A 10,674-nucleotide genomic window follows, 5' to 3' on the forward strand; every position below is an offset into this window, starting at 1 on the left:
GATTCCCCACGCGCACCTTTATACCCGTAAATTTAATTTAAAAAAAGAGAGTTTTGTATGGTTTGGGATAATTATCTTAAATAACCATGACTAAACATTTAGTGAGAAAAACAGACGGAAAACAATGAAACAAATTTTATACAAGAAAAAACTAGCAACTACAGTGCTAATATTTATTAATTTTGCAGATAAGCACATTATCAAAAATTACTACAATGTTGAAATACAAATAAATGTTCAGAAAATGTAATAAATGTAATGAAAGCAGTGACAACTCCAGTGAGAAGACATACCCGACGACCACTTTGCTTTTTTTTCCCTAAAGTCAAACCTAAACTTTTGTTGAGAACCTTTCAGAAAAGTAGACAAAATTATAAGTGGTCATTAACAATTGAACGGGTTAGTCAGTTAGAGACCATGATCAATCAACTCTTCTGAGCCCAGAAGAGTAGTTCTTTCTATCTGTACTCCTCCCTTGCAATTCATAAGGAATGATTGATGTCAATGTGTTTTAGATAAAGTGCTTTCACCACATTCGTCTCCACTTTCCTGAGAGTTGCTGGACCTCAAAAAGTTGTCAAGAGCCTGACCACCAGCTTTCGACCTAGTTGTCTTTTCGGCGGATTGGATGTTGGAGGGTGAGGGATCTTCCCGGATACACTTTCCAACCGTTTTGTGAAATTTAACCCGAGCTCACGAACCTTGTCCCTGTCACTTTTGTCTGCCAGAGGTTGAGAAGTTAGTTCCCTTGTCAGAGGCACATCCTGTAAGAGATAGTAGTGCTCATCATCAGTTATCAACCTTTCTTCGTTACAACAGGTTACCTCAGACATGCGCGAAGTTTAGGAATATTTGACAAAGAGAAATAAAAATTAAAGATGGGCGTGTCAGTGCAAAGTAGGATCAGATAATTTTGTCCTTAAATGACTGTTCACGAATGACTTGCATGCCCTCACATTGCTACTCAGTATATTTAGTTGACAGTTATCACTACTCACGTGACTGGGATCGTCGTCACCTTCCTCGTCAGATTGATTCCAGACCTCGTCACCCGTGTCTGACTCGGGTGGGTACACGTTATCCAGCTTCCGCTTTAAGCTTTGGCTAGGTGCTCTAGGGGGCACCATCTGAAGGATTCGTCCTGCAACAATTTAGCCAAATGTCAGCATACTAAACAACAAGAACAAACTCCCGACCATTTTATTGGTTCTCACAATCAAACAATATTGTAAGAAGTAAAAAAAATAGTACCCACGCCCTCCCCCAATAAAAACCATCAGAAAAGAGTCAAAAAGCTAGACAAACTCTACAAGCTGATTGCAGCCGCAGTCATAAGCCCGACGCCATATTTTTCATGATGCTGATTGCCCAGCAGCATAGAGATGAGGCTTGCCACAGACCCCATCCTCCCCACCCTCAAATATTTGTTCACCCTCTTATAACTTACTTGTCGTCTCGTTATCCACACACGAACACGCGCCGAGCAGGAACACGACTGGGTCAGAGTCACGGGGTCACAGGGGTCACGCAGAAGGTCAGCTAGCACCGGAATCTTGCAAAACCAATCAACAATTATTCCCATTAAACCATTTCAACGCAAAGGTTTAAAAGATTTCATTAGTTGATGCAGATGATTGTCGACGATAAGATATATTCAGAAGCGTGTACCCGACACACGATAGGTCATGCAATATACAGGTAAACACAAAAAGAAATTTAGCAAAAGATGAAAGGAAAAAAAAAAAAAAAACCCACATAAAGCAACTACAACTCTATCAAAGGTCGAAACATAATTAGGCAAAGAAAGAGGTACACGACGATGCAAAAGTAGAGAAGTAAACGAGAAGAAACGACGAAGAAAATACCTTTCGCAGTAAACAAATGAACTGCTGTCCTAAGGTCAGGTTCTCGCATGGTGTTGATGAAGGTGCCACCAACCGTGTCTTGAACTGATAGCCATGCTTTCTCAAGAAAGCTGTCATTCTTCGTACAGGTGTCAGCTGAGAAAATTTAAATAATTGTAAACAATATCTTAGAGGACAAGATGCCAGTGCTAATGAAATTCTTAGAAGTTACTGACGAAAAAGACCATCATGGTAACACCACATCACTTTTATTACTTCGATTATTCAAATGAATGACTTCAATTACACCAAATTTGTATAAATGTATACATATCAAAAAGCATTGCTGAGAATGTTTTCAGCACAAATTTTATAATTTCTCAGGTGTAGTCTGGTTTGCTTGGAAAAATTTAGAAAAGTTTCTTACCTTTCTTCTCTTTTCCGGAGAGTCAACACCACCACTGCTTTCAGAATTACCGAGATCATCGCTTGTCACAGAGGGCGGAAGTTGCAGAGACCGGGGTACTGTCGTGAAGCGATGCGTCACGTGACTGCTGCTGTTTGCTGTTGTCGGGATGTGCTACTGTCCGCGCATGCGTGCTCATTGCTTTCTTCCGTTCTTACGTCATGTTTAGTCGATTTTGTTTCTAGGCATTCCTCTTCTCGGTGACTTGATATGTGCCATCTTCAGCTTGACCAGATCATCTGCATTTTCCTTTACGAAGTATCCTTCACTGGGAAACATCTTCATACAAGTCTCCATTTCTGTTGCCCTCGTCTTACCTCCTGGCAACGGAACTTTTGCATCCTTGTTTCCGTTTAGTCGTTGTGTCTGAAGAGGATTTTGCTGTGGAAGTAAATTCGATTTTACTTGGAGAACTACGAAGAGCGTATACCTCCGCCTTGTTGCCTCCCTTCACACATGCTCGGCCACTCAGGAAGAGGCACAGCACGTGACAGAGTAGCAGGAGGTGTGCCTGGAACCGAGCAAAGAAAAGGCATGTGGTGTAGACTAGCATACAACAACATATATACACGAACAGGTCATTCACAAAAACACCAAAACAAACAATCGTTAGAAAAAAGAAAGATAAAATGACTGACCATGGTCAATATGTTGTAGACCAAAGCATTCTTACCACGCAGTAAGCAGCAATTAAGATGGGAAATGAAATAACTGCTGGTACACGCCACAGCTGAAACCGAGAATAGATGAAATCATCAGCGGTTCTAAGACATTTTCCTTTCATCCTGTAATCATTTTCACTAAACGGTTAAATTTATTTAACGCACGCGCACTCACGTGCACACAGCAGACACAAGTACACGGAATAGTCAGAACTTCGCTCTTACAAGCACACGCACACACACACAAACCTCTTCTTTGCCTGATGCAGATGAAAAGCTCTCTTTAAATCCGCCATCTTGGTAGATACAGGACACTTTGTGGTACAGGCTTTGGGCTTTTTCTGCTTGCCAGCCGCTGATGAACGTGAACAGTCGACCGACACAAGTCCGACTCCAGAAGCTGGTGATTGTGTCCCGCACTGTTGTACAGACCGACGTCTGAGCCTAGAGTAAGTAATATATAATATATTAGCTTGGTCAATACTAACTCGTGTTTTATTGGTCAGTGAAGAGCGCTGGAGCTCACCTCACGAACAAGAATTTTGTAAGCACGTGAGCAAGTGGAGTTAACAGTTTTACAAAAAAAAAAAAACAAAAAAAAAAACAAACCAAAAAACAAAAAACAAAAACAAACAAAACAAATCGTTATTGCATCATGCTCAACTTCCCATCCCTTTACTTTGATCTTTCTTTCCCTCATTCTAGCAGTAACCCGTTCTCTTATTCCCCCTCCGTTGTCATCGTCCCTCTCTTATTTCTGTTCTTCATTGCACACGACACTCACCAGGGAGAGGTAGGCGGCATGGAAAGTCCTGGTCGAGTTGGCTATCACCTCGTCGATGCGATCAACTGTAACAAGGGGAACTGCTTTAAGCGTTTGAAAATTACAGCTGGTCGTTTTTCTCTACAGGCTTGTTATTGCGACCAAAACTTCAAAGGGATTTTGATTTAATTCTATAAATTGTATCATTTATTACAAAATGAAACTGATTGTAATTTTATTAAAACTTCATGAAACTAAATAAAAATTTAAGAGATGGGACAATAGAGTGAATGCAAAACAATGTTACTGAAAACTACTTACATGTACTTAGAACAGCAGCGACAATGTAAAGGGGATTACCTTACAGACGCACGGAGGTACACACTCAACCTGCCACATACGTCTATACACACGCAGGATAAACCAGAGACACAGACACACATGTCAAACACACAGCATCAAAAAGCGGAGATAGGTGAAAATTATCTCACCACGTTCAGTCCCCAGAATCTTTTCAGCAACCTTGATGCCAGCATCAGCAGTGAGGCCGAGTACGGAGTACAGAACATCGACATCTCTTCTCGCCACTCGGTCCACATCGGAGGTTTCCGCCAGACGCCCGACGAGGTCAAAGGTTTTCAAGGCTTTCCACGTCTTCGTGTTGGTAGCTCTTGAGTTCGCCACAGAACTTCCAGCACTGGTTTGAACTTTGACCTTCTGGTTCCTCGCAAAAAGTTGACCTGTCCTGCAATGTCTGCTGCTTCCTTGTTGGTTCGGCGACGGTGCAAAGTATTTTCATCAGGCGAGGAGGTGACCGGAATCAGGCCACAGATGGAGGGGGATACTACTTCCGGGTTAGATTCTGTGACAGCAGCGAAGTTCGTGGGAGATGCACGCGTGGTAGTATATGTTTTTATTTCTGAATTAAACTGAAATTTTAGGAGACTGTCTGCGTCTGGTTCTGACACCACCTGGACTTCTTTTCGAGCTACATCGGTTGAAAAAGGAGCTTCGAGAATGTTTCTCTCTTTGTCACTGTCATGACAGACGCTGGTACTTAAGGATCCGACTTTGACATCGCCTTTCACCTCTAATTGTTCTTTTTGCTCCTCGTGTGTCTCAGATGCACACCCTGTCTGTACTGAATCATGTTTTACATGGCTGCTCAACTGCTTTTCCAATACTATAGGTCCTGGTTCGCAGGGTGAAGTAACAGTGGCTCCACTTCTCTCATCTTCTTGTTTCTGACAACTGAGTTTTGAGATCAGAACACAGGTATCTAACGCAGGTATCGCATCAGGTTGGGGAAAGGGGTCTCCTCCGGGGTAAGAGGATCGTAAAACCGGTCCACGGGACTATCATCTGATTCATTTTGTGACTCGGTCTGCTGTAGAGAAAGATGGTCTGGACTACGAAAAGGCGACGAGGCTACAGGTAGAGATTTTGGTTGGAGCTCGTGATTAGTTGGGCATTCGTCTTTTGGTATTAAATCCGCCATTAGTGTCTTGTATCGGTCTTCTAACTGCTCTGTTTCTTTCAAGGTCCAAAGCAAGGATTCAGTAGTGCAAACACTATCTTGAAACTAACTTCAGCTGATCTCGATTTCGGAAACTACACTGACTGTTCTGAGAATGTGGTTTCCACGCTCACCACGGTGGCGTGCAGTTTTGAAGATGAGAGGGGGGGAGTGTGAGTTGCACTCACGCCAGGATGATCGCCATTGAGGGAGGAGGAGGAGGGGGAACTGGTGTTGGCCGAGCCAGCACTTAAGGTTATATCACGGAAAGGCAGCCATCCGTGTCTAAGATGCCACATGCAAGAAGGAACAGCGTGCCCGAGACGAAAGCTGAACCCAGGACAGCCAACCCTCAGTGTACTGGTGACAGGTGCTAACCGTTGCACCCCCAGACCGCCATTGAGGGGGCTTCTCAAGAGTTGAGTGTTGAGCGATGAATGTAGAGGTCTCAGTCCGTAGGGACTGATGTAAAGTCTGAATGCATTCAAGCGTATAACTCCGAGTGTATTCACACACACACACACACAAGATATATAAAATGCGATCATATGCGTAGTTCACACTGTAATATAATAAAAAATTAATCGAAAATAAATCAAGACATTAAAAAAGTCAAAACTGTTCAACTGATGTAACATTGATCAACATTACTGTATTAAACGATACCATTATTGATATACCACAACTCAATCTACCATATTAACTATTGAAGCAATGTAAGTTACCACGTTAAACAATACCAGCATTTATACAACACTGGTGGGAAAGACTGCATGGCTCCTGTCTGCTCCATACACAGGACATAGAAATCTATTCATTACTTGCCAGACAAAAACAGACAATGCTATCCTCACTAGCAATGAGCAGAACACGATTTTTCCGAAAATTACTTTTCACAGACCGCGCACGTGCAGCCACGCAATGTACACACCACGTGGACTGAGGTCTCGGGGCACCGAGCTGCTCGTGCAAATCATCCTTTGTGTGTAAAACTGACAGAGCGAAACAAAACCTTTTGTAAAACTAGACAAATGAAGGGAATTTTTTTTCTGCCTGATATTAACGACGATCTAGAAAATTAATCTGTTATGTTATATATTGTGCATCAATAATGTTAACATGACAACAGTAATTTTCAACAATTTCAATGGGTTCTAAACAAAAACTTAATAATGCTTGACATAATCAATGTTTATATTATTGTCAATGCAAAAGCACCATTGTAATATTTTCTATTCTTCCTTAGAAACTCTTCCAGTCACTGGTATCCGGCTGCATATTTTCACTGATATTTTCTTCCTTCTCACTTCTTATTTTGTCTCTTTCTGTATTTTTGTATTCATAAATAATAAGATAACTTTTAAGTTGTTTTGTCCAAGCGCTGCTACGAGGGAGAGTGCACTATAAATATGCTTTTATTATTAATGAATTTTATTAACTGCTTCGAAACTGTTTCAAAATGTATGTAGAATAGGTAGCAGGTAAGTATTAGTGACTGTGGTCTTTGGTGAAGAGGCGCACCATGCACACACAGGCAAACCCGACGACGGTGACTAATACTTTCAGAAGCCTGAACCTGCCCTCGTATCGGTCCTTCATGCTTTCCACAAAGGTAGCGTACATGAAGGTCCCCGCCGCGATGCTTTGCAGGATACCGGAAGCCAGATTCTGAGCATCTTCATCGATGTTGCTCTCGGTCAATGCCGTCCCGATGGCGAGACCCAGCGGCGAGACGAGCGAAAAGAGGAAGAGGTACAGAAAGGTCGAGCGGGGATGCTGGCCGTGAGAATCTACGAGGCTAAGCGAGATGCTGATGGCCTCCAGAGCTTTGTGGAGGGTGATGGCTGCCAGCAAGGTCCAGACCTCGGCCTCCGTGTCTTGGACGCCCACGACCAGACCGTCAAAAACCGTGTGAAAGGAAAGAGCTAGGATCAGCACCACTGATCTCAAAACGGATTCCTTCATCTTGGCTGATGTCTCATTCTTGCTCACGATATCCAAATTATAGTCGATGATCTCTGCTTGCTTGGCCGTGCTGCTGCTGGTCTTGTTTGATGTAGTGCTGCCAGTGCGTTTGTCTTCTGGCAGGAAAGCTGTCCCATCTTTGTCAACAAACAGCAAAGGATTTTTTTCGTCAATGCTGACAGGAATCACGCCATTTTCGGAAACAAGCATGGTGTGTTCTTTTCCATGATCAAGACTGCCGTCCACCAAATCGTCCACACTGCCATACTTATGGTATGTAGTGGCCATGGGGGAAGTCTTCTCACTTCGGTCAGAGCTTGGATCTGACTTCGTGAGTACACCGTTATGGAACTCGGTGGACTTCTTCTGATGATGATGCTGAGGTTGATGATGGTGGTGGTGGTGGCCTGCAAAAGCGATGGTTGAACCTTTCTGGCTGCGTTCGGAGTACAATATGAAGGCCTGCTCCAAGAAGAGAGTGAGAAGGACACCCAAGGCGATAATAATCATTGCCACTGGAAGGTCTGAATCCACAGCATGCGATATGGAGTGTTCGGCCTCAGGTACTAGGTACAGCAGGCAGGTGGCGATGAAGACACCGCAGGCGAAAGCTTGCATGATGTCCTGAAGCACTTCCGTTACGACGCTGGCTCGCGCTGCTGCTCTCCGGAACAGCATGTAGGGCAGCACCCCGCTCAACAGAGTCGCCAGGAAGATGATGACCCCGGCCACAATCTTGCTCTCAACAACCTCCATGGCCGCTCTTTGGGTCTGCTGCTACAAGATGCACTGACTGCTCTCTCACTGCGATGATGTCTATGAAAGGTGTACCGAACCTCTCGTCTCGATCTCTGGACAAAGTTTGAGAGATATGAGTTAGTCTTTAAGGTGACACTTCTTTCAATCCCAGGTAACTACTTTGCTTCTCCATCTGAAAGTACTAAGAAATGTGAGTGATGATGATGATGATGATGGATGATGGATGATGGATGATGGATGATGATGATGATGATGATGATGATGATGCCGCTGCGTCTGTTTAGTTCCCCCTCCCTTACAGCGACCAGTAACAGCGGTCCAGCATCACCATTAGTTATCCAGTCAAGGGGTGAATAAATAAATAAAACGGTTCCCCTCCTACCGGTGGGTCCACTAAGGTAAGAACGCTGCACAAAAGGTGTTAAACTAGATTCTGGAACATGTCCATAAACATTCCTGTAAAATTAATATGATAGTTTTGACACACCACACCAGAATTTTACACCTGGGAATGAACACCGCAAGTACAGACTACAGAAAATGAATTGTGTTCAGACTTACCTGTGGCGGCCAGCGAAATGAACAGTATGCAGCGACACTCACCACTCAGGGTACGTGCCTGTCAGGGAAGTCAGAATATCGTAATAGGTTATCGATTATGGAGCTATCGAATGAAATGAGATAAAGACAATGAGCCTGCTAGAAAGGTCACCAGATATACAGCACACATCATTATTACAGGGAAAAGGGGTGTGGACGAATTTATTAATTTATTTTTTATATTCATCAATTATACTTATTCTGATATGAACTTTCATTCGTTCGGTAGCATCATCATGTCTCAATATAAAACTGTAATACAAAGAAATGATGAAAACCTCGTTATCATATTCTTCACCCCTCCCCCTTTCTACTCTCTCAGTTCTCACCCCTGGACACTTATGATGTAAAGAAACTAAATCTCATAGGGAATAAAACCTTGTGATTTCTTGAATGAGCAACATTAGGAAACAAAGAAAAAGTTATAAATAAAGAAAGACAATGAATGGTATAGGCTTCATACTTACTTAACTACACCTGCCACCAAGATCATCTACTTCCGCCAAAATAAAATCCTTTCTCCCTTTTCCACAATATCGTCAATAAATTTTCACCACCAACTAATCGCATGACTGCTGCAGGGAATGCTTTAGGCAGACAAAGTTACAAATGCCATCTTATCATTGTAATTTATAGAGTTGTGTAGTTGTTGTCGATGTGGTGCACTGTTAGCTAATATGTTACGAATTGAAAACACTTCAGAGGATATCTTTCTTTTTTGTCGTACACTTGACTTCAGTGGTCTAGTAGGGGCACGAGAGAATGTTTTGATACTTTATCAGCAGCATGAGGTACTCACCTGACTAAACAACCTTGACGATATTTACCGGGACATAGATAAGCACTAAGTGAACTACCTGGATCATTTTTGTTTACTCTTGCCAAGAGGGACATAATGGGAAAAGACAGATGGGGATAAATAACTAGAAAAAAGACACACTACAACTAATCTCAAACAAACAAGATCATTAGAAGGGGGAAAATGGGTGAATAATCTTGTAGAATGAATGGTATTTCTCTGTATTATTTTTGGTTAGACATCCCGTCGTGCAGTGCGCTGTATTGGTGTGAGATATCCACTTCATTTTATTGCATCGCTTCTGTACGGAAAACGTGCGACCTTATTTAGGAGAGTGCCCTTTGACCAGGCCATTATCCAGATAGATATACATGTCAAGCAGCTGATGTAAAGCTACCCGTAAAAAATTATCTTATTTCTCGTGATCCTGCATGTTCTGTCCATGGGAATCAGCGGCTTCACCGGATGTTTTTCGATGATAATACCATACAGGATTAAAAAATAATAAGAGCACTGACCAAATATTCTTAAAAGACAACAAAGATCCTCAAAATACTCTACATCGCTGAGATTTTGTTTTGTTATACATGCCTATTTTTTCCTTTCTCTAACAGTAATCTGCTGATACAACTAAATGATTTTTACTTGTCGAGGAAGGTAAGAAAGAAAACAAGCACGTGAGCAACAAAGGAAAGAAGGAAGGATAAAGAAAGAAAAATAAGGAAAAAAAAGGAAAACTAAAATCAAACTGAAAAAGAATGTTGCAAGAATGTAGACAAGAAAACAACTAAAGGAGGCAAGAGGTCTATCGCTGTTAACTACAACACTTTCTGTATTTTCCAATATGTTGTCATCACAAACATCAACAGACAACAGCCTCTATCGACCACATCGACAGACAAAGGCCAAACCAAACCAAGCACAAAAGATGGCTTAAAATAAAAAAGCAGCAAGAAGTTAATCTTTTCGTAAACACAGTTCACGAGTGCAGCCTCTCGTAAGGAAGATAACTCTCACAAGTGACGTTGGGAAGTCGAGAAGGGTTGCGTCCCTTAGATAACTTTTCCCTGGTTCAGCAACAATTTGCGCTGTTATCATCTACAAATAAAAATAAATAATGAAGGTAATAAATTAAATGTGTTGCTTTGATTTATTCAAAAGGAAGAGAAAACACTTTACAGTTCACGCAAACAAATTAAATAGTTTATCAGCTTGACACAATGGAGGATAACTTCCAGCGTTGTTCGTCACGTTCCCCTGATTCTTAATGCCCAAGCCCGAGGGTTATCAATACACCAAT

General features: G+C 42.2%; 1 protein-coding gene across 2 annotated transcripts; it reads right to left on the reverse strand.

Annotated features, from left to right (window-relative positions):
* Positions 1-159: 159 nt before the first annotated feature.
* LOC112554258 (zinc transporter ZIP1-like) lies at positions 160-9,426 on the reverse strand. Of its 2 annotated transcripts, none has more exons than XM_025221963.1 (11): positions 9,043-9,426; positions 8,537-8,594; positions 4,227-8,067; positions 3,757-3,821; positions 3,222-3,416; positions 2,984-3,040; positions 2,272-2,821; positions 1,866-2,000; positions 1,448-1,552; positions 999-1,141; positions 160-764 (listed from the first exon to the last, which is right to left on the reverse strand). In XM_025221963.1, exon 3 carries the CDS (start codon positions 7,970-7,972, stop codon positions 6,740-6,742), a length of 1,233 nt encoding a protein of 410 aa, XP_025077748.1. In that variant the 5' UTR covers positions 7,973-8,067; positions 8,537-8,594; positions 9,043-9,426; the 3' UTR covers positions 160-764; positions 999-1,141; positions 1,448-1,552; positions 1,866-2,000; positions 2,272-2,821; positions 2,984-3,040; positions 3,222-3,416; positions 3,757-3,821; positions 4,227-6,739. The 2 variants fall into 2 exon arrangements, with proteins under 2 accessions (XP_025077748.1, XP_025077747.1); XM_025221962.1 differs by having other exon boundaries at positions 8,537-8,639.
* Positions 9,427-10,674: the final 1,248 nt, after the last annotated feature.

Source organism: Pomacea canaliculata, linkage group LG13, assembly GCF_003073045.1.
Source record: "Pomacea canaliculata isolate SZHN2017 linkage group LG13, ASM307304v1, whole genome shotgun sequence".
NCBI lineage: Eukaryota > Metazoa > Mollusca > Gastropoda > Architaenioglossa > Ampullariidae > Pomacea > Pomacea canaliculata.